The sequence below is a fragment of the Melanostigma gelatinosum genome, assembly GCF_949748355.1.
Source record: "Melanostigma gelatinosum genome assembly, chromosome: 4".
NCBI classification, from domain to species: domain Eukaryota; kingdom Metazoa; phylum Chordata; class Actinopteri; order Perciformes; family Zoarcidae; genus Melanostigma; species Melanostigma gelatinosum.
In genome coordinates this window covers 15,371,205-15,395,893 of record NC_136637.1, presented here as the reverse complement: position 1 = coordinate 15,395,893, position 24,689 = coordinate 15,371,205, and the positions used below count along the sequence as shown (strand labels likewise).

The window sequence follows — 24,689 nt, the reverse complement described above, 5'->3', positions numbered from 1 at the left end:
CAACACTACATCCCTACCTCACAGTAATCACTCAAAAGGTTATTCCAAAGGATACATGTTTCCCCTGCTGATGTGTTATGTGAGTTACATCGCTGAAGACAACAATGTTCACTTGTGTTACAAATGATTTTAGTTTCCGCACACAGTGCAACTCTACGGCTACAGTGCCCCCTGCTGCCCGACTGCTGTCATTACATGCCACACATAACAGTTATATAGAACTGTTCATTCATTTTACATTTTTCTTTATTTTTTTCAGTATTCTTACAGGCTTCAGTGTCATTTGGGAAAATATCAAAGCAGATAGACAATTTTAAAAATGCACATTTTATTATTTATGAATTGTGATGTCTATTCTGAGATGTAATTATCTGCACAAGTAACCGTTCACATTAAGATGAGTTTATGAAGAGCGTTTAATGAATTGGGTCCTGAAATAAAATGTCAGCTCATCTCGGCTGTCTTCTATCCTTTTTTCTCAACTGTTCAGCCAAAGATTCCCTTCTTCTTTGCTGTTGACGAGAAACAAACATGTCACTCTTTGCACAGCATACTCATTATCTCGCATTTCTCCAAGCCTGAATTCATGTCCCTGCCCAATTAGTGTTCTTACCTTTCTCAGTAACAGTATACATCGCCTCCATGCCACCTTTAATGTGGTCAATGACGTGACAGTGGAGCAGCCAGGAACCAGGATACTCAGGACGCATCTTTACAGTCTGAACAGGGAGAGGATGGAAACGTCAAGTGAGTCACAAGTTTCATTTTTATTCATGTTTGACAACACTGAACCTACAGAATCCAGTTTTCCTGCAACTAACTGATGCAAAATGTTCTAACATTTTAAGTTCTATATATATATATATATATATATATATATATATATATATATATATATATATATATATATATATATATATATATTTGCTGTTAAAGATGGTAGGATTGGCAAAGGAACACTTATATCATATATGCAGCAGCACAATTAAAACAATACTTTTACCTGATTTCCTTTTTTAAAAGTGAGCAAAAAATATTTTAAGTTAATCTGTATTCCTTATTTGGTGTGTCTATATGAATTTTGTAACCTGTTTTAAGAGAAGATATTTTAATATATTTTACAATCCAATGGATGATGAACAATAACCTTTTACGACACTGATCCCTTGAAGTTGTGCATATAATAAGACAAATTAAATCAGTTGATGCCACGTCAGGATGTTTTGAGGTTTTACCTGAAAGGTTGCTGGAAACAGCTCATACACATCCGTACGATGAGGACCTCCACCCAGCTGGAGAGAAAGAGCAAAAAATAGTTGGAATTTGTGTGTATTAGTTTGCGTAATGTGTGATTGTGTAGGCATGTCTTGCAAGTTTGTTTGTCTTGTATACCTTATATTCCACACTGTGCCCATGCCAGTGTGCGGTGTGTATGTCCACATCATTGCCCATTCCCATCAGGTACCAGTACACCTTATCACCCACCTCCATGTTTAGACCATTCAGATTTCCATACATATAACCATTGATGGCTGCATATACAGAAAAGCACACAAACAAACATATTGGAAAGACATGAAGAATATTTCGATCGACATCGAAAGTAAAAAAAAATACCATCGGTCAAAATGATGCCGTTTATTTTGATAAAGATTATCTTTATCTCACCATGCATCTTGTTGCTCTCTATAAAGGTTTCATCATCCTTCAAGTTTGTGCGAGGGTTCCTGATGTAGGTCCTGATATTTTCATCCAGATACCTGGAATAATAATAATAATAATAATAATAATAATAATAATAATAATAATAATAATAATAAAAGGATATGAGGTGGGACCCGATAAAATTGCATATAAACTTCACTGTTGAACCATCTACTGATGAAATTCTCTAAACGGAAAATGTTGACATTATTAAAGTGTGTGGATTATCCTGATTATCTGTGAGAGGGTTTACAGAAAGTAAGTATTTCAAATTGACAGTGTTAATTACCATAATTAAAATTCCAATCAATTCCATTGTATGGTGGTGGCGGCATACATTTCAGACAATTTCAAAACCTCAGAATACAAAACCAAAAGAACATTTTTTTAGATACCATGAAGTAAAGGGACAAAATCTGTTTTGCATTGAAATTAGACACCTTAACTACTAAAGGTCTAAACAGTTCATAGTTAGTTTTAAGGTTAGACTCCACTTACCAACTTTCATTCTCATCAAAAACCAGGAAAAGCAGCGCGAACTCTTCCACTTGCTTTTTCATACCAAGACTCCTGAAAGAAACACAGTTTATAAAGCTGTAAATTAGCACTCTATAAAATACTTTATAATATTGTTTTGTGATACAGAACAAAAATTCATTCCTGCCTCATCATACCTTGAAAACACACACGCACACAGTACATGCTGCATGAAATGATGCAGAGACACTCACCTGCCCCAGCTACGGCGACAGATCACCAACGGACCAATCAGACCGCTGTACAGGTCCTGTTAGGCAGGGAGACGAGGTAAGTGTGTGTGTGTGTGTGTGTGTGTGTGTGTGTGTGTGTGTGTGTGTGTGTGTGTGTGTGTGTGTGTGTGTGTGTGTGTGTGCGCGTGTGTGCGTGTGTGTGGCGTACCTTGGTAACATCAGCAGTGGAGTAGTATGCTGACACAAAGCACTCCTCCTGCTCTGTGGTTGGTCCTGTATTCTTTGTAACGTACCACTGGTAGGAGTAAGTCTCACCTAGTGTTGTGAAAATAAAGCTATCTTTCACACTTAGAGCAGGTTTAAGAATGAAACAGAAGCTCTCAGAGGCGTATAGTAATATCAAAGCAATAGATTTATTTATCAACAGAGTTATTCAGCCAACACAATTAAACATGCATGGGCTCTAATGATTTCCCTCTCAGAGGTCCACCATAAGACACGCTTCAACATAGCAGCGTAATCATTTATATAGGGTCCCTCCTCTAGAGGCCCATTGGTTCAAGTCAAAGTTGCAGGCTGAGCATGTTTTTACATGTATTCAACCTGGTTGGGACCTGAGCATATCCGCCCACACTGGCCCGTCCCAGAAGGTGTAGTCATCTGTCAGTGTGTATGAGATGTTGTCGGCTGTGGGGGCAAGGAGAATGGGCACTGCTAGGGCGCTGTCTCTTTCCTGTCTCACTCCTCTATTATTCTACCTTATCTAAAAATGGCAGCCTATCCCTTTGTGACGCAGTTAAAGTTATCAATCTCCCACTGGCTTCTCCCTTGCCCTAGCGTGTACTGTGTGTATTGCGTGAGTGATTATTAAATCTGCATAAACTAATGATTATTAAATCTGCATAAACTAATGATTATTAAATCTGCATAACCTAATGATTATTAAATCTGCATAACCTAGTGGCTATTTAAACTGCAAATAAGCTAATTTTCTCAACAAATCCCTCTCTTGACGTCTGAAAGACGTCACTTTCTTTACCTTCCTACCCTGTTACACGCCTGTGTCTGGCTCTGCCTCATCTGACCCTAACAGGCTGGTCTGCTCCTCCCATACTGGGTAAGCTCCATAAGGAGGGGGTGGTGGGGGTTCCTTGGAGAGGGCAGTTGTGATGAGACGGCTAACCTAAGAACGAATACAGGGTATTATACAACATCCACATGACACCAGTATTGCAATGAACACTCCCGCTGACACTGCTATTGACAAGATCAGGTTCTTCCATTTTCCAAACATGTTTTCCATCCAATCGCCAAATGGATTGTTTACACCTGATGCTTCCTGCATTTCTTTTGACAGTGCCCTCAGACTATTCAGTGCTTTTATGACTGAACCGTCCGGCGCAGTGTTGTTGGGGATGACAGTGCAACACAGATCTCCAAACATTGAGCAAACACCCCCTTTTTCAGCAAGCAACATGTCTACAGCATTCTGTTCTGCATAGAAATCAAAGAAGTTGGGGCCAGCTGCTCAGCCAGGCCCTCTATTGCATCCCTAGTATGATTAGCCAAGCGAAGAACATTGTAATGCACATTATTAATACGATCAACATTTTTATTTACTGTTATCCATGGAATGATACATACGATACTCTCAAAACCTGCTGGTCTACCAATTTGTATTCATTAGGCACTCCTCTGGGCACTCCGATTTCATCCATGTAGGTTGGACCTTTGTCCAGACTGAACTCAGTTCCAGCTGCTCTTTTTGCTAAGATATGTCTGCGTCTGCATTGGGTCAGGCTTTGTAAGCTTTGAAATATCCTACTGCAGTTGCGTTATCAATTGGTGGAAATATGGATGCCAGAGTTGTGCAATTTGGTGGAGTAGCTATTTTAGTCATATTTGTCATGCACGCGTATCCTGTTGGGTCAGATTCAGGATATAGTGGTGCTGGTTCAGTGAACATAGCTGCTCTTGCTGCAGCACAAGCTACACAGCCACCCATTTTGTTTATAGCATTATCAACTATCCAATTTAACCAAACATTGTTGCTTCCATGTCCTGTAGCTAATTGGATCACCTGTTGGGGAGTCCATTTAGAAAAGTCTTCTGACAAGACAATTGGTGGGTCCGGTGGTGGTGGTGGTCTGTACAGAATTATGTTTATCTGAATTCCTACTCTCGGGTCTTTGCCGGGGACGTCCACTAATAGGGCGAACCATATTATGTTTTTCCCTGTGCTGCTTTTGGTGACGTTGTTTAGAGACAGAGATAAGGGATTGGTTGTTGGCGAAAAGTCTCGTTGGAATTCTATTTTGTCCCATAAGGTCTTTCTCGTCTGTGGCTTCCACCGCCCTGTGTATTTTGTTACCGCGCCCCAGGAATAACAAAACGCCTTGGACGCGACGTTCACGTAATTCTCACATCTCTTGACTACGGAATGGTCAGCACACAAATACACAGCATAACCTCTCCATGCTTTTGGTCTTCCTCCACAGTTAATCACATCACACAAATCAAAAGTAAAAACGGTCTTGCTCCCCTTGGTGTAGTTTAAGGTCAGATATGCACGACACGCTTTTGGTGGTCGCTTGTATGCCGGTTCTGAGGCATCTCTTTTTTGCCTACTCTTCCCTCTCTCGAGGTTGTTTTGAGTTTTGTTCACATCCTTGCCGCTTGTTGTCAGATTGCAGCTTGGATGACTCTCAAACCCTGTCAGATTTTGCACTGCTTCTGGCAGACAGCCATAGTTTCCGCTGGTTGGTTTGTTTACTTTTTCGTACCTCACCTCCAATCCCCAAGTCAAAAGTATCACAAATGCCACACCCACACCCATTAGGATCCATCTGGTTCTTTTACCTATACCCATATCTTTCCAGGTAACTGAGGGATGAATCCCCAGTGACTGGATGTCCGTTCTTCCCAACAAATTACAATTACACTCCATTTTGCGCCAGATCACCTCTGACCTCTGCTAAGGGTCTGGAACGCTCAGGTGCTGGGGCACAATGTGACAGGTGGTGCCAAGGTGCTCCTGATTTACCTATGACCTGGACCGAGTGTGAAGTAACCTCCTTCACTTCGTACGGCCCTATCCACCTGGGGTCAGTCCACTTTCTCTTATGAACTTTGACCCTGACCCAGTCACCCACTCGGATGAGATTTTTTACCTCTTCCTGGTCAGCTGCACTGGTTCGCTGGACCTGTTTGGAGAGAGCCTCCGTGAGAATGATTAATGCAGTCATATACACCTTCATGTCTACCTGCTGCACCTCTAGGGCAGGAATATGACTATTAACTCATGTGGTGAAAGACGCGTCTCATTTCCTTGTGCCACTGAAAATTGCCATTAGAGCTAGTGGTAAAGCTTCAACCCCTGTCAGCTTTGATGCTGCACATGTTTTTGCTATTTTTCGATTTTAGCGTCTGATTTGCCCTCTCTACCAGTCCTTGTGACTGTGGATGATACACTGATCCATACCTATGTCTGATTCCTAGTCTGGCTTCCACTTCCTGCAAATCATGATATCATTCAACATATTGTAAAAAAGGCTGAACCACTTGGTAAGTGTAAATCAACCAGATTGTTTCACAAGGCTTTGTGAAATACACCAGGGCTTTTGGGTGGCAAAAGTCTGTCCTCTCTGGGGATTAATAAAGTTGTCCTAATCTAATCTAATCTAAATAACCCTAAGGACACCTGGGTCCATTATTATATAGCCTTCAATAAAAACTCAAAAACAGGTGTAATACTTTCAATAGCCTCTCATTTGAGACAGCTCAGCCATGTTGACGGATGTGTGTGTGTGTTTTATCAAACATAAGTTGAATGACTCTTTTTACTGATACAATTGATTTGTGTAAGTCACCTGTTGTGGAATATTTCTATGAAAAGTCGGGAGAAGAGTGTCAAAGTGTTATCAAATCAATGTCAAATGAAACAGAGTCTGGATGAACGATCAAGGTTGTAATAGTCAATTTATTTGCTTGCAAGCAAAGAGAACACTGTCCCACAGACACATCACGTCATCTGCAGGAGGTGCTCTGAATAACACAGTCAGATGCATGTCTTGCAAGCAAAGAGAGCACAGTCTCACAGACACATCGCCGTCATCTGTTAGAGGTGCTCTGAATAACACAGTCAGATGCATGTCTTGCAAGCAAAGAGAGCACAGTCTCACAGACACATCGCCGTCATCTGTTAGAGGTGCTCTGACAACATAGTCAGATACATGGACCTTTATACTGCTTCCTTTGATTGGGTCACTGTGACCCAATCAAAGAGTTCAGTCACAAGAAATACAGAGTCTGAATAAGCCTGTTTTACCATCACATATCACATATACATACAGAGGGTCATGCTCTTCAGCTGATGCTCATCAGGAAGTACCGTAATCTAAACCTCTGTGTGTCGCTGTCTTTGAAGACAGAAACAATGCACAGGAGAACAGATAACAAGATAACAGATAACAAAACACCTGGATGCAAAACTGATAGAATCATCTACTCAAATAGGTTTTGTGCCTGCACTTTTAAAGACTTACATTCTTCAATCCTAAAGCATAAGACCATGACATATTTTCCCATAACATTCCACTCTTTGATTACATAGTAATCACACAATATAGTAAAAATATGTTATAAGGACATTTCAATAACAACAGAAGTATTACCCAAAAGTATGATTTGAAAATACATCACTTGAAATATCTGAAGAAAAACAGTTCTTGTGAGATAAAAGATCCCATAAATGTAGCAGGCAATATAATTCAATTAACACAAAAGAATAAAAAGACAGAAATCTGTCTTTTAGACCTGCACATCAAAATCATCAAAGGAATCAGTGTCGCTGTCAAAGTCGTCCGCATAGTCAGTAATAGGAAACAGGTCAAGTTGTTGGTCGTTAGTTGCCACATGACAATACATAGTCAGCTGTTTGGTGAATAGCTGAGAGATCATGTTTCAAGTTTTTTTTTTTTTTTTTTTTTTTTTTTTTTTTTTTTTTTTTTTTTTTTTGCGGTGCGTCTGGTACAGTTATGCGTCGTTGAGTTGTCATTGTCTGAGTCAAAAGTCGTGTTGTTGCGCTGGTCGTGGTTGCTCTTCATCTTTGTTGTGCGTTCTCCTTTTCTTGTGTTTGTTGGCATAAACACGTGTCGAGAGGGGCTCTTCATCTTTGTTACTGTACATTACCAGGATCCTCTATATTGCTGAAGTCAGTGAATTGAGTCTGACTTGCTGCCAGTCAGACATGTCCTTCACACCATTCCTGGGCTTGTACTTTGTTTCTGTACATTACCAGGATCCTCTATATTGCTGAAGTCAGTGAATTGAGTCTGACTTGCTGCCAGTCAGACATGTCCTTCACACCAGTCCTGGGCTTGTACCATGTGGAAACATGTGGAAACATGTGGAATCCTCCCCCTTTACAAACTCAGATTGTGTGGGACACAGAGAAACAGACAGCAGCAGTACTTTTTTGTCCAACAAACTGTTATTATACCATTATATAATTTCCACCTCTCTAAATCATACTTCCTCTAACCTTGCATCTCGTTCACGTAACCCATGTGCTGTGCAGTGAAGTGAATCAGCCTGCATGTGACAGTCTAAACATTTTCTCTTTTTAGTTAACGTGACTTGCTGTGACTTTCTAAATCCTTCAATCTCATTCGAATACATATGTGGGTGTGAGTGGTGTTTGTCTAGTTCCTAATGTGTGTATTAAATATACAAGTTTGTCATCTAAAGAATCTGAAGTTAACTCACCCTCGGTGTTGTATTTGTGTGCGCGTCGTTGGTCCAGCTCTGGTCTCACTCCGGTCCCTGCTGCACCCCCCTTTGATGGCTGATTGTCGAGCCCTCCCACCACTCCTTGTTCATGGAGCGTGAGCATCTGTTCCTCAATGTTCAAGCTGCCACATGTATGGCACACAAAGTCTTCAGTTGGTGTGTGTCAAAGTCTCAAAGTGTCTTTCAGCTTCCTCTCATGCCCTGATACATTATCAGCTGGGCATGCTTGCATCTGTGCTGACGAAACTTCTCTGTTGTCCGTTGTTGAACTGATCCTCATGTTCAGCATGCTGCATGTCACACAACTCTCTTGTGTGATGTTCTCCAGGCTTATGGATGGCAGAAAGCCTTCTTACAAAGTTCAGTCAGGGCTGTCACCGCATGTTTATACGGCCAGTTTTCACCATTGTCGTATGCAACTCACTGCAGGTTTGAATGCCGCAGATATTTTCTGTAGCATTGACATGGTACCTGTAGATTTTGACGAGTCTCATTCGTCTTCTTCATCCTCAACGTGTTGAGTGGTGGGTGTCGTTCAAGTTGTTTGTGGCTGGGGAGCATACAGCAGGAAGCGGAATCCCCAGATCAGGACCAAGGACTAAAAATCAACAAAACAAACAAAACAAAACAGCTGCCAAAAGTTCAGCAGCAAATGTTAGACATGTAGAGATACAATTCTTAGATCCCTGTGTTTCTGTGTGTGCGTGCCTCTGTGTGTGTGTGTGTGTGTGTGTGTGTGTGTCTCACCCCTGCATTCCTCTCTCTCTCTCTGCTCACATGCCTCTCTGTCTATTTTAAACAGTTACACCTATTTTCGTTTCCTCTTGGACATCAACTTATTTGTATCTGCTTCACCCTTTTCTCTGCTCCCAGCACGTTCTGAGTTAATCAAATTTTAATCATAGGCTAAAACTGCCTCTTTCAGGGAATCCCAATTTTGTTTACTTTTTACTTTTACTTCACTACATTTTGCAAAGAAAACTGATACTTTTACTCCGATACATTTCCCCTGAAACCTTCGTTACTCGCTACAAAATCAAATCTATCTTTAGAAACAAAATGAATCATGAGACCAGCGTCGGGGACTGTGGTGGAACACAGACTGCCAGCTTATCTCCAACCTTGGCCTTGCTATGTTTTCGCTCCTAACTTTGTTTAGTCTCCCAGTAAACTGAAGTATTAACCCTTAGCACACATACCAAATTAAAACCATTAAAACCATTAAAACCAACCCCTCTGAAATATGCACAAATCACGTATCGATCTATTCTAATGTTTTATGTTTGTGTTTGATAGCAACGGGTGTGTCTCATATGCGTTTCCACTGTCCCTCAAACTTTGAAAGTCACACACACACATTTGCAGCAGCCGCAGCCCTCAGCTTTTTCTCTCATATGCACGCTCCAAACACTCCTTTAAACAAAATTGAAACCAAGCACACTGCCGTCTTTGGAATGCGCACAAATCACAAATACGGTAAAGGAATATCTTTACAAATACAGTCAAACAAATAAACAAAAGTTAAAACGCAAATAGTCACACGCATTCATACCAAATAATCAAAATCACACACGCTCCCGTCTCTGAACACTCGGATTAACTGAACAGTTAATCCACTTTCTCACCCTCAGCAAACCGACTGTGTATCGATGACCTCTTGATCACGATACAAATGACAAACTGCTTTTTCAGCAAACAAATACAGTCAAATCATAAAAATTCTTTCCCTAACCAACACACAAAACAAACAACGTTACTTTAATGCATCACAGCGGCCGCTGCGTATCATATACACAAGTATAATATCTGCTTTGGCTGGGGTTCGAACACGGCCCTACCGTCGGACTTCTGTATGAGTTCGTTACCTTACAACGTAACGTAATCTGGAGCCGTTAACGGTTCATATCGGTTAATTCATGTCCGACTTTGATGCGTTTTTGTGACCAAAAGTATCACAAGTTAACACGAACGTGCATTCAAATAAAATGAGTTCGCGTTTACTACGCATGTCAGTGAACATAGAGGCTGAGCAGCGGCCGGTTGAGGTTGTGGTGAACGTAAGATATACTCTGTTACTTTACGGACACGGAACAAAAGAACAACAAGCTGTGACCGGACCCGGTGGTTCATGTGAATCACGTTAACGTTAAATAAACATGCACGGCTCTGTTGTATCACGTCACGTATCGTCATTAATGCATGTAGTTCATAGTTATGTACATTAACTGCTCCACGTGTGTTTGACAGCATTAGTTACTAACGTTAGTTACTTGGCAGATTCAGGATATCAGACAAAATATACTCAACTAATAAATTATGTGTTATTACAGATTAAACTACCAGCAGTATATAAAGTCATTAAAGTGATGAACACATGCTTTTTTGTACTTTTACTTAAGTCAGACTTTGAGTAAGTAAGATTTGAATGCAGGACTTTCACTTAAAGAGTATTTACACCATGTGGTGGTATTAATACATATTTTTTTACTGAAGTACAAGATGTGTAGACTTTCTCCATCACTGTTAAAATAATGTTTATGTACAAGAAGTGCAAGAAGATATTAATTTGATGAAGTTCTAATTCTCGTCTGTTTGCATCTCAGTGATGGATGAAGATGAAGAGCTGGAGAGAGGGATGCTGAGTATCTCCTTCAAAGCAACATGTGCAGAGCTGAGAGTAAACATTTGATGTCTTTCATTTCTACCACCTGAAGATTTAAAATCAGTTACAGTTCAGCCGGTTTGCTGACCGGTTAATCGTGTGTTCTATTCAGTGTATATGATATGTTTTTTGTTTGTTTACCAGCTGTTTCTGCATCATCAAACAGCCAGACAACAACAGGCTCCGGGAACAGAAAGAGGTTTTTCACCAAAAACGTTCTGCCGTCAACAGACAAGCCTGGGACCATGACTTCTTATCCCACATGAAGCATTGAACCGTTCTGTCTCATGTTGTGGTGTTCTGCTTGTTGTCCTTGTGACTATGAATTGATACCAGTCATGATGAGGGTACGTATCACTCTTTGTTTTCTTATATGGATAAAAAGAAACAATATGCATGTCTGAAACTGCTGTGTTACTAACACCTGAATGCATGTGTTTGAAGTGTGCCATGTTGCTTCACCTGCCTAGGTTACGTCACAATGACACACACTGAATATTAACCCATTGAAAGACAAACACACGTGTATGAATGAAGTATATTCTTTATATATTAATGTGAGAAACAGTCTGTCATTGGATACGGCTGAGAAAGGTGACGTAACGATACGAACAGTTGTGTTTCTTTGTCAAAATATAAATTACTGACAAGGTGTTTTCCATTGTAGAACCATCTGCTACACTGGCTGCACCAACTCATCTGAAGGGTTCACAAGTAGATGGTAAATACATCCAACATGTAAACACATCTGTCATATTCACTGTGCTCATATCTGTTATAAACCATTGATTGTGTTTTGTGATCCTTCTCTCCTTACAGCCGCAGCTGTAACTGTAAGGAGACCAGTGCCTGTTCCTCAGGAGCTCACGTGTCTGCTGCCAGAAGGAGCGGGTCGTCCAGCAACAGAGGCGACTGTCACAGTCCCTGGTGTGTGTTATTTGACCTGTATTTGCATCTTAAAAATATACTTCATGTAGTGTCCATCAAAACTGTTGTTAATTCTATACAGTTACTGCTGCACTGTATTGAGACAATAGGTAGGCAGCACTCCAGTGTCCAGCTTGCTGAGTTTCACAGACTACAGTGTAGATGTCATGTTACATCCTTGCTTCATCTTACTGTCAATAATAATGACAACATGTTTAATATTCTCTGTAGTGTCAGAGGCCCCCCTGATTTCTCCTGAGACGCTCAACTGTCACCAGCACAGAGAGATAAAAGTTAGTATTAGAAGGTTTTTCATGTCAAAAGATTAAATCAAGACGCAACCAGAATCGTACTCATTTGCTCCGTTTATTCTTGTCTGACTAGGTGAGCCATCACCCAGGACGTTAGCTGTCCCCACCCGTCCTCCTCCACAGCTCCCTGGCTACGAGCATGAAGTCAGCCAGTGGACCTGTTCACAGCAGCAGAGGATCTGGATGAAGACGGAGCTGGAATCCACGGCTCTCTGGCCAGGCTGCTTTCCTGTGCGCAACCTCATGAAGATGGTGTCATTGTGACGTCTCCCTCCCCAGCCAGAATGAATCCACAGCATCTCTGATCTTCCTCCTCCAAAGTTCTTTCAGCTGGAACTGGATGCTACAAGGAAAAGGGTGGAGGGCAGAAGACAGCCGAAGAGGAAGAGGACTGAATCCCAGCCCACAGGTCGCAAGTGTCGATTCTGTCAGATGGATCTGAAGCAGGATCCAAACAGTCCTCACATCCACACGGGGTTCCCTGGACTAACAGGGAAGTACATTTACGGCCCTGGTAAAGTCTTTTCCTTTTACAAAGACCAGGGCATGAGAAGCAGACGACCTGCTTTTTATGAGACAGAAAAAAAGAGATGGGAGGTTGAAAAGGGAAAGTAAGAGAAAAGGGGAGTGTTTTGTCATTATTATATTTGTTTAACATATTTGTGTTGTGTATTTGTGACCTTGCATTATTGGCTCTGTGTTCAATAGTCACTGTCCCTGTTGTGTTTAATAAATATATTTCATTCACTAATGTTCACATGTCTCATTAATACGTGAATCATTATAGTCAACAGTAAAAACTGCAATATAATAGGTTTATAGCCAAAAATAAGTCAAGTACTTGATAATCTATCTGCCACTACAATCTAGTGATAATCAGTAAAAGGTAAAGCTGGATAAACATTTCTTGATTTATGAATAGCTCTTTGTCATTGATGAGTGGCTTTGCCCCAGTGAGACTCGAACCTGCGTCCAGGAGCTGAAACCAGCGATATGAAATGCTGCAATTTCATTGGCTGTCAGCGTATGCCAACTATACACGGCTTGCCTCCGCGTGGAAGGCCGCAATGCTAACCCCTATGCTACTGGCCCTGTATATCCACAACACAATTTAGCACACTTAAATAGCCAAGGCCTCTGCTCTGGCCTGTCTCCTGGCGACTTTTCTTTTAAACTCCGACCGTTATCAACGATTCACCGGTTAACTCAAGATTTGCGCTCTCGCCCAGAAACTCCGTCGAGGATACTCTAAGCAGAGATATCATGTTTTTCCACTAAACGCTACGCACAATCCTGGTGTCCTGAGACTTGATGTCTTGATAAGGTAATTTTCTCTTCGTCCGCTATCAATCAGTTAATTTAAAACCTGTGCTCCCGTGCAGAAACTATCTGAAGGTTACTCTACGCAGAGTTAACTTGGTTTTACACCACACGTAACACACTTGATACGGTAATATTTCACGGTCCATTCACTGTCAGTTTACAGTTTATCAATGACCTTTAACACACATATATCCCCGTCATGTTATACAGTTTCTTCGTAGTCCAAAACGTCTTATAATTACGTTAAAGATTACGCTTTATTTGTGGCAGGAATTTGAGTGCGAGGCGCGAGGCGCGTGACAGCGACAGAGAAGGCGCGTGGCACGGCTCACATTCCTTCACTCTACGCTGCCACAAAAACATCATTTTTCGCCTTTTATCTAACGTCTTCTGCTGGACTCATTCATTCCTGTGCACAGACCCCCCAAATGGCTGTATAACAACTCTGTTGCTGTGTGTTTATTCTTTACAATACTTTATAACTATTCCTTACCCACAGTTCGGTCAGTCTGATATCAAATTTAGAATTAAAGCTATGAATACAATATGCAGGATTCAGTTAAATAGGACCTGCTCACCTGTTTGTTATGCCGGCAATATCAGACCTCCCGAAACTGCTGGCACGGACCCAGTGGCAGATACTGGGGCTCCCAGCCTCGGGGAGGATTCGCCAATTATTTCTGAAATCACAGATAGAGAGGTCTGTTAACATTCCAACCCGATATGCTCTGTATCAAGTCTTGCCCGCATCCTCCACCAATTTGTTGTGAAAATAAAGCTATCTTTCACACTTAGAGCAGGTTTAAGAATGAAACAGAAGCTCTCAGAGGCGTATAGTAATATCAAAGCAATAGATTTATTTATCAACAGAGTTATTCAGCCAACACAATTAAACATGCATGGGCTCTAATGATTTCCCTCTCAGAGGTCCACCATAAGACACGCTTCAACATAGCAGCGTAATCATTTATATAGGGTCCCTCCTCTAGAGGCCCATTGGTTCAAGTCAAAGTTGCAGGCTGAGCATGTTTTTACATGTATTCAACCTGGTTGGGACCTGAGCATATCCGCCCACACTGGCCCGTCCCAGAAGGTGTAGTCATCTGTCAGTGCGTATGAGATGTTGTCGGCTGTGGGGGCAAGGAGAATGGGCACTGCTAGGGCGCTGTCTCTTTCCTGTCTCACTCCTCTATTATTCTACCTTATCTAAAAATGGCAGCCTATCCCTTTGTGACGCAGTTAAAGTTATCAATCTCCCACTGGCTTCTCCCTTGCCCTAGCGTGTACTGTGTGTATTGCGTGAGTGATTATTAAATCTGCATAAACTAATGATTATTAAATCTGCATAAACTAATGATTATTAAATCTGCATAACCTAATGATTATTAAATCTGCATAACCTAGTGGCTATTTAAACTGCAAATAAGCTAATTTTCTCAACACTAGGAAAGACATGTTTCTAGGTATTGAATCCCATACTATGTGAAAAAAGTATATTAGAGCTAAGTGAAGGACCTTTGCAGAGTCCTTTTGGTATTCTCAGAAAATTGTAACTTTGTTACACAATAATAATGAAGTAAATCTACAATTAAAATGTTGCATTCTGGGATTAATTCCAATATTTCTTGATGGTCTGCAAGCAGGTAGACACACTACCTGGTTGGGTGAGATGAACTGCCGGGATTTCTGTCTTGACTCCATGGGCGTGGATGGAATAAGGCCTGGACGCCATGTTTTTAAAAACCACCGTCACCTTGTCTCCCACATCAGCGTGAATCATTGGACCTGGAAGACGGGAAAGTGTTTTGATTACAAGACCAATCCAGCTGGAACATAAATCCAAGATGTTTTATACATAGTATTTGTGGCTTTTATATTACAATCACAGTTTGTGCATTCCTGCTGCCCTGGCTGAGAGCCTACCCATGATGCCGAGGTGTTCTATATCAGCTGCTCTTTCCACTTGCTTGGTGAATTTGTTATTGGTGAACTGGCGGTAGACCACCTTCTTGTAACGGGAGCCGATAAACCCACCCTGCTGGTCCAGGAAGACAGAAGCAGGGCTGCGGAGGGAGAGAGACGGGCTTATTTTGCAAAGGATTAAATGTTGTGTGTGTTTATGGTACAATCACCTCATGCGGATGTGTTTAAGCATTCACTTCCATTTGCATGTAAATGTGTTTCTGCATGAATCTGTGTTTTGCTGTTTGGTTATCAAAAGATACAAAACACTAAAGACAACAAAAAACATTAGGTGCAATATTATTTCATCTTGACATAAATAACTGAGCAGAGTTAAATGAAATAGCAAGGAGAGAAGTTTTATAAAAGTGCAAAGTTAGATTTAAAGGATAAGACTGGTGGTATTCTACTGTACATTTTTCTTATTGTTAAAAAATCCCATGAAAACACCAAAACCAACAATGTGTTAGTCCATCTCTCAGCCCCTCTGGTTCCTTCGCAAGACCTTTAATAAACACGTCTCCAATAAATAATCTCATTTTCAAAAGGCTCCATTTTCTAAAACAGCTGGGAATTTTAAGAAAACTTTACTCAAACAGGAGTACACAGAGAACTTGTTGGGCATCATTTTTATACGGATTACTCCATGTCTGGTGCTCAGCTGCATGCCGGTGTGTGGGATTGACTCAAAAATAATGTGTGTTTGTACTGAAGTAACATCTCACCAACAGCAACAATATGGCTCATTGATGGGTTTTTTAATAGTTTTGGGGCAAAACTTGAGGTCTAAGATGCATCAAGCTTAAAAGGCAATACCTCTTAGTCAGATCAATTGCATTGCTGGTTTTGGTCTTTTTCTGACATTTGTGGACAGTAAGAAATATTCAGGGAATCAACATTTATCTTATCCTTCAAGTTGTATACAATGTTTGTATAATAAAATAAACTGCATGCATGTTAAGGTAGTGCATGGTTTCCGCTGTCATCAATCTTTGGAGGCCAATTTTGCCGCCAACTGTCCGCAGAAGTCCAGATATTTGTAAGCAACTGTTTTCATGCTGTACATGTGCAGGGGACGATATTTTTTTCCGACGATGGCGAAGGCATGACCCGCCCTACTCTGCCTCTGATTGGCTTACCCTGATATTACCCTAACCCCAACCAAGCTATCTCCTCATACACAGGCAGAGTAGGTCGGGTCATGACTTTGACATCTTAGGGGAAAAAAGAAAATTGGTGTGTGCAGGTGGTACTGTACTTCTCATGACCGCGGAACATCTCAGCCTCCCAGGTACGGTTTGGAGAGTAGTCCCAGTCCATCTCCATGGCAGCGATGTAGTAGGTTTTTGAGCGCAACATAGTCTCACCCTGACGCTGAAATATGCTGCACTTCGCTACCGTGTAGTTGGCTCTCATCCCACCACGGTAATGGTTCACTGTGGCTGACACCACTTCAAACTGACCTGAAACAAACACAATCATCATATGTACAGAAATACACAATGTACACGTTCGGCTCAATAATTATCCCAGACACCCAATGTTTGAAATCATTCGGTCTCTCACACACACACACACACACACACACACACACACACACACACACACACACACACACACACACACACACACACACACACACACACACATGTTATATTCTCATTCTGTTTGAATTGTGAGATCAAAACAAAGTTGTAACAATGTCACTGAAGGTTCTCACAAGTAATAAGTACAATCATGTGTGCGTGAGAGAGAGACAGAGAGAGAGAGAGACAGAGAGAGACAGAGAGAGAGAGAGAGAGAGAGAGACAGAGAGCAAGAGAGAGAGAGAGACAGAGAGAGACAGAGAGATGTATACCCATGCTGTCTGGCTCCATAGTGACAGTGTGTGAGATGTGAGGGAAGACGCTGATGGTGTCTCGTCTGTTCTGGCGGTAGATGAAGCGGTTTCCCTGGAAGTAAAGGCTGATGATGTCCGTCTCTGAACCCAGTCCTGACACGTGCCATGTTACCGTATCCCCCTTACACATGGTCAGGCCTGGGAGGTTCCTATACACAAAGCCATTGATTGCTAAAACAGAAAGACACAGAAACAAAACATACAGTGATTAGCTCAAAAATGATAAAATCATGAAGGGAAAAAGCTAAGCTGAGCTGAGCTGCCAGTGATCAGTGTGTGAGTGTGCGTCGCCTACACACCGTGCATCTTGTTGCTTTCGATAAAGCCATCGTCCTCCTTGTTAAAAGGAGGCTCTATGGGAGCAGTGGTTAGGGACATAATGTTCTCATCCAGATACCAGCTCAGGTTCTCGTCAAACACAGTGGCCATGAGGTGGAACTCTTTTTTATAGTTTTTCTACATGAGGAGAAGAGAGAAGGATCAGGAGGAAAGGTGTCTAATTGTGATTTCATCAATACATTTCAGTTTTCTGTGTCCCTCTATGGCAGACCTCTATTGAAGCTGTTCTCCAGCCTTCTTGCCACAAGCCAGATATGTATCAGATTTAGGTCCACATATACTGCAAATATCCCCCAAATCATAACTGGAAACACCAGATTTAATGGGATGTGACCTGATCAAACATAAGTTTAGTGATGCCCTCTTCTTACTTGTATTCCTTTTTTCAGTGATCCAGGACGACAGATAAGGAGCGGTCCAACCAGTCCAGAGTGGGTGTCTTTAACAGGGTCCACTCCAGAGTAGTACAGATAGGTCAGACAGTCGGCCTCCCCTTGGACTGGACCAGCACCCAATGGCACCGTCCATTCATAGCTGTGCAACGTTCCAGGTCTGACTAGAGCAGCTGGGGGAGGGGTCACCACTCCTAAATGTATTAAAAGAAAGAGGAATATTATAATGATGTTAATGCATGCTAACTTAGACTGGCACTGTAATATTCCAGCTTTTAGCTCACTTGGTTCCCTCTTCAACTCCCGCAGTTTCTTTGCTGTATGGGACTCTGAGGAGGAGAAGAAGTGTAGGGCAGGAAAGACGGAGACATAAAACAAGATAAGAAAGTGTCTAAAGTATAATCTAGTACATTGATAACAGTGTGAGTGCATGTGCTTGTATTAACCTTCCAGTTCATTGTGATAGAGCGTCCCATCCTGTTCTATACTGTACTGAACACCATGAGGCTGTATACTGTAAGGCCGGCTGGCTTTGTTCTTAAACACCACCTTGATAGTGTCCTTCTCTTCAGCTCGCAGCACAGGACCTGGAGACATGGATGGACACAAATGGACACACAAGCACACATTTAGGACAAAGGACCATTAGATGACACTATGTTGGGAGATATCTCATCATGTTAACAAAATCCTGCCGACATATTTCAAACATTAGTGTTGGAACTGGCAAACTGTTGTTGAAGTGATCTGACGAAGTCTGTCCAAAATATGAACAAAGACCTCCTTCAACAATAACAAAGCTATAGAAGGTCAGAAGAATTTTTTTTTAAAGCTGTTTTTAGTTGTAACCCAAATATCTTTGGTTGTTTGGGACAGTTGGTTGGACTAAACAAGCTATTTGAAAATGTTTGGGAAGTTGTGATGAATAAAAAATGAAAAAGTAATCTGCAGATTAGTCAATGATGAAACAGTCCAATGTTGTATGGAAAGTTTTAACCAGAAAGGGGAGCAAGACATATAATATATTTCGTTACATACCATACTATCGATATATAGCATTTTTCATTGAGTAATAAGCATGTTTGGCTGTACTAATTTGAGTTTATTTGTGCCTCCAGAGCATCGCTGACTCTGGAAAAAAAAGTGCAACCAACCCCTGCCCAGCCTGGATTACCCAGAATTCCAAGGTGTAGCTCCGCTGGGCTGCGTAGCATCTTTGTTGTGAAGGTAATGTCCGTGTATTCCACATAGCGAACCTTCTTATAGCGGCTTCCAATACGGTTTTGACTTCTAGTTACAAACATATCTGCTTCACTACACAAACACACACACACACAAACACACAATACAAATTATTAGCAGGTCTCTTACAGAATCATGAAGATTAGCCTGGACAATTTCTGTGAGAGAGTGTGTGTGTGTGTGTGTGTGTGTGTGTGTGTGTGTGTGTGTGTGTGTGTGTGTGTGTGTGTGTGTGTGTGTGTGTGTGTGTGTAGGTGTGTGTGTGTGTGTGTGTGTGTGTGTGCGTGCGTGCGTGCGTGCGTGTGTGTGTGCAGTAACCAACCCATCAGTAGGCGGCGTAGGAGCGTAGTCCCAGACTTCCTCTTCAGCAGCGATGAAGAACGGTCTGAGCTCACCGTGTGGCCGGGCCTTGTGGACGATGGGGAAACACTTCTTGATCTCAAACAGAGCCTGCATTCCAGCTGGACAAAACCACAAAACAAAAACTCACAAAGAAATACTAAACAAATTTGTTCATTATCCAACTGGGTGACAAAAGGACTTGCTTGAATCAAATTAAGAATTAAGGAAGTCGGCTCACCCATCAAATGGTCATTGACAGTGCACGTCAGCAGCCAGTGTCCAGGGTTGTCAGCTACCATTTCAGCTGTAGTGCTGGAGCCGGGGAAAAGACTGATTATGTCTGTGTGGTGGTTCTGAGTGGTCAGGATCTGGCCATGGAAATGAACTGAATGCATGTCCACCTGTTGCAGATAAAATACATTTAAACTGGGTTAAGACCAGGTGCTTGCTGCTAACACCAAGACATGATGTGGGCTATTGTGAGTCCAGTTTAGCAGCCCTGCAAAAAAGTAACACATGTTCACAAATTTAGTTTTTTCAACAAACTGTCAACAGAGGCCAGATGCAATTGTAAATGTGACGGTTACTGTTCAGACTTTCACCAACAAAATGAGAACTAGAACTGCATGCACTCAGACAATAAATGTGAGTCCTATTACAGGTACTTGGTATTGTTAGTATACGTTAACATATTGTCAATATAGGCCCAGTCAGACAAAGCTTGAGCTTCTTCTAAATGTGCTCAAAAAGACAAATCAGACAATAACTACAAAAGGTTCACTCAGTAGAAAGCAGATCTCGGCAAGACGGGTCTGCTACGACCACTGCTGTATTGTGTGATTGAATGAAAACACCCCAAAATGGTTGAGAGCAGTGAGTGACGAGCCAGCAGGCAGCCAATGGCCGTATAAAATAGTTGTGAAAGTTGTTTGTAGACAGTGTGAGTCATCACAACCACGAGAGGCTCTTGAGCATGCAGCCATGGGCACCCAAAAATATCATTATGTTTGCTGCAGCAGAATGCAAGATTAGCCGAGGGGAGACACAGAGGCGCACACTCACTCACTCACTCACACACTCACTCACTCACTCACTCACTCACAGACTCACTCACTCACTCACACACTCACTCACTCACAGACTCACTCACTCACTCACTCACAGACTCACTCACTCACTCACTCACAGACTCACTCACTCACACACTCACTCACTCACTCACACACTCACAGACTCACTCACTCACTCACACACTCACTCACACACTCACTCACTCACTCACTCACACACTCACTCACTCACTCACTCACTCACTCACACACTCACTCACAGACTCACTCACTCACTCACTCACACACTCACTCACTCACTCACTCACTCACACACTCACTCACTCACTCACTCACTCACACACTCACTCACTCACTCACTCACACACTCACTCACTCACTCACTCACTCACACACTCACTCACTCACTCACTCACTCACTCACTCACACACTCACTCACACACTCACTCTCTCACACACTCACTCACACACTCACTCTCTCACTCACTCACTCACTCACTTAAGGGTGTACACACATGCGCACACACACGCGACCGATCGCATGATCTTCGTGGAAAATATGAAAATGAAAAATTAAAGGATTAAAGGGCTAGTTGCATATTTTGAACTTTGGTTGGTTATGTGCCTCAATTAAGACTTTTTTTTAAAATATGACACATGCAACTAGAACAATATTCTGATTCGTGGGAGTAATAATAATAATAATAATAATAACAATACCATTAATAATAGTAATAGTACAATAATACTATACAATAATAATACAACTATTAACAACAGTAATAATAATGATGATGATGATGATGATATTAAAAATACAATATTTACCTCATTGCCTAAGCCAATCATATGCCAGTGGATCTTCTTGCCTTGGCACATGCTCAGTCCAGGCAGGTTACCATACAGAAAACCATTTATACCTGCAATTAAATCAGAGTTAAAGGTATTTGTATGTGTATGCATATGAGTATGCGTATGTGTACCTGGATACTACCACTCACCGTGCATTTTGTTGCTCTCAATGAAATCTTCATCCTCCTTCAGGCCACTGGCAGGATTTGTAATGTGCGTCCTGATGTTGTCGTCCAGGTACCAGCTGAAGTTCTCATCTGACACCATGAAGAGCAGAGCGTAAAGATAGTCTCCTGAGCTGTCTCCATGCAGGTCCAGGGTTCCTACAGAGGAGTGGAGAGAGGACATTTTAGGATAACATGCATTAATGTACTGAAGGGGAAACCTACAGTAAGTAGTGCCCCTACACAACTATTTTCTCAATTAACTTCTTACTATTTTGGATGCTGATTTTTGGTATTGCCACAGCTGATCTCACAGATTTGACAAGAATCCAGCAATATTTTTGATAGTTTAATTTGTGGTGAAACGATTGGCTCAAAAATTGATAAGTTGATAGTAAGAAGTTAAATGAGGGAAACGTTGTTTGGGCCTTAAAGTAGGTTTCCCCTTCAGAATAAACCACAGAAAGTACAGAAAGTACAACATTTCCCTCTGAAATGGAATGGAGTGGAAGTAGCCGATATAGAAGCAGAAAATTAAAACTAAAGCAGAAGTACCTGAAAATATTACATCAGTTAAATAAATGTACTTAAGTTCCGTCACCAGATAAGTTAAAAAAGGTTCCAGTACCTCTCTTACAGACAATGAGGGGTCCCATCAGTCCTGAGTTGATGTCTTTTGGTGGGTTAACGTGGGAGTGGTAGAATCTGGTCAGGCAGTTGCTGTCCTCTAATGTTGGGCTGTGGCTCTCTGGGAGGTTCCACTCATATGTCACTGTTGTACCAGGAGCCACTGAGTCATCACGCTTCAGCTCTGGACCAGTACCGTCTGGGTAAAGGGCTCCTGAAGATACAAGCACACAGAGTCACACATATATCAGCCTGTTAAGGCTGCCCATCGATTCATTAATGCCTCACCCTCATTGCCCTTGCTGTAGTTCAGTCCATGTGAGTGGATGCTGTAAGGTCTGTTTGCCGTGTTATTCAGGTGGACGGTCACTGTGTCTCCCTCCTCGGCCATCAACAGGGGTCCCAGGTAGCCCAGCCACTCCGCCTTCACCACCTCTGTCCTGTAGGTGGCGTCGCTGTACTGCTTATACACAGCCTTCTTGTAGACGGAGCCAATGCGCTGGGGGCCTTTCTTTAAAAAGACGGAGGCTTCTCTACAGAGACAGAGAACGAGGATTATTATGGGTTGCAGTTAAAATATTACAAAAACCTGTGATTGGCTAAAAATTTTAGGGCCTTTTCACATCAGACATTTTGATTTGTGATTTTAGGGAAAGCAGAGGTGTAACTCATAACATTAACGATGGCTCTGATCTAATCAAGTTTCCCAGTAAGTCGTGACAGTATGACAGTGAGTGAGCATGTACAATATACCTTTTTTACCCACAAACACTGCTCATGATCGGACATGATTTTAACCACAAACGGTCTTATTATTTAGATTATTTCGATAAATGTATTAATTGTGGAACACAATTCATTACTGCGGTTTCTTCTTCTTCTTCTTCTTTTTTTTTAAAGCATGCTGAGCAGAGAGGTTAAAAATTACAAAATAAATAGTTCACATGAAACATAAGTAATTGGTTAAATGGGTAAAAGTAAACATGTAAAATGCATTTTGCACAGAAAGCACATCAAATATAAAGAATCACTCTCCAAAGGAAACTCTGCACTACACGTGGTGACACTGAATTTTTCTTTGATGAAGAGATGGAATAAGTGTTAAAGTAAGGCTATTTGTCATGTCTTTAAAAGTTGCCTTCTTTCGAGATACAAGGTTTTCACACAACAGTGAAGATTGTCGTAATAATATTGCAATACTTGACATTGAAGGTTAAATTGTTGAGCAGTGTGGGTCAAAAAATGACAATGCTCAAACATCCATGCATCTTAATTGAGATCATGGTATGGGGGTGAAGTGGCTATTGGAAAGACAACATAATCTTTCCAACGTAATCAAGACAATGTACTAAGTTTGTACTCACTCATCCTCTTGCAGTGTGCGGTTTTGAATGATGTTCATCCCACTTGGGGCATAGTTCCAAGACACTTCCTCTATCTTGAGGAAGTACTCTCTCCTCATCCCAGACGCACATACTGCTGCACAACACAGCAACAACACTCCCCTTAACCCCAGTCGCTGCATTTTGAAGATATAGCGCTGGCACTACCACTGATAACCTGCCCAAGGAGGACGATGACTCTTTAATTCTGTTGAGCGATCCAGAGGATGATAATGATGAAGACAAGCAGTGCAGACACCTGACAGCTGTAAGTCAGTCTGTCTGAGAGGCTTTAGACCCTCTGTGTGTCTTTATACTACCTAAGCTGACTGGTGGGAACAGCCAAGCAGGGCAGAGGGGTCACTGACCAACAGACAGGGTTTGAGCCAACCCATCACAGAGATAAGGGAGGGCGTTCCCTGACAGACTTTTTGATCAAAAGGTTACATTTGCATAAGAACAGAACATGCTATTCTTTGCAATGTCCACATTTGATGGCACAACCACGAAGAGATCAGATTTAACTTACATTTACATCAGACATTATGCAGAATATCTCATATTTGTCAGAATATAGAAAGCCAGATCTGTACCACAGTCAGTTATATTTTCCGTGCTTGTGGAAATGCAGCCAAAAATCTTGCTTAGTCATGTACACATGACTAAGCAAGATTTTTGCCAGTGATGAAAACACAGACTTTTGATCCAGTCACTACTGCTGTCCAATATTAACTGCAAGGTTGAAAATGATACAGAAAAATCTGATTCCGTTGTTTCGATTTGCGTTTGTCCTAATCCACAAAATCAGTCTAACCAAGCTAAGTAATTGAATTAAAACTAATTTGAAGTACTTTCACCTACCCCTAAAGACAATTAAGGTCAATGAATTCTGCTACCAAAACTGGTTTGTCATTGTTTTAAGGTTTAAAGCGCAGTAGTTTTTTCACAATGTGACATGGACATAAAAAGTAAAAAATACTCTCCCCACA

General features: G+C 41.6%; 1 protein-coding gene across 1 annotated transcript; it reads right to left on the bottom strand.

Annotated features, from left to right (window-relative positions):
* Positions 1-401: 401 nt before the first annotated feature.
* LOC306777005 (ceruloplasmin-like) lies at positions 402-23,843 on the bottom strand (the record flags this gene model as incomplete). The annotated part of the gene is made up of 24 exons (XM_079267929.1): positions 402-512; positions 614-719; positions 1,236-1,292; positions 1,393-1,532; positions 1,669-1,760; positions 2,203-2,274; positions 2,436-2,491; positions 2,623-2,729; positions 15,084-15,212; positions 15,351-15,490; positions 16,648-16,852; positions 17,248-17,460; positions 17,589-17,745; positions 18,000-18,214; positions 18,305-18,349; positions 18,467-18,607; positions 19,195-19,334; positions 19,585-19,723; positions 19,843-20,005; positions 21,504-21,595; positions 21,677-21,850; positions 22,320-22,532; positions 22,607-22,851; positions 23,683-23,843. 24 exons carry the CDS (start codon positions 23,841-23,843, stop codon positions 487-489), a joined length of 3,228 nt encoding a protein of 1,075 aa, XP_079124055.1. The 3' UTR covers positions 402-486.
* Positions 23,844-24,689: the final 846 nt, after the last annotated feature.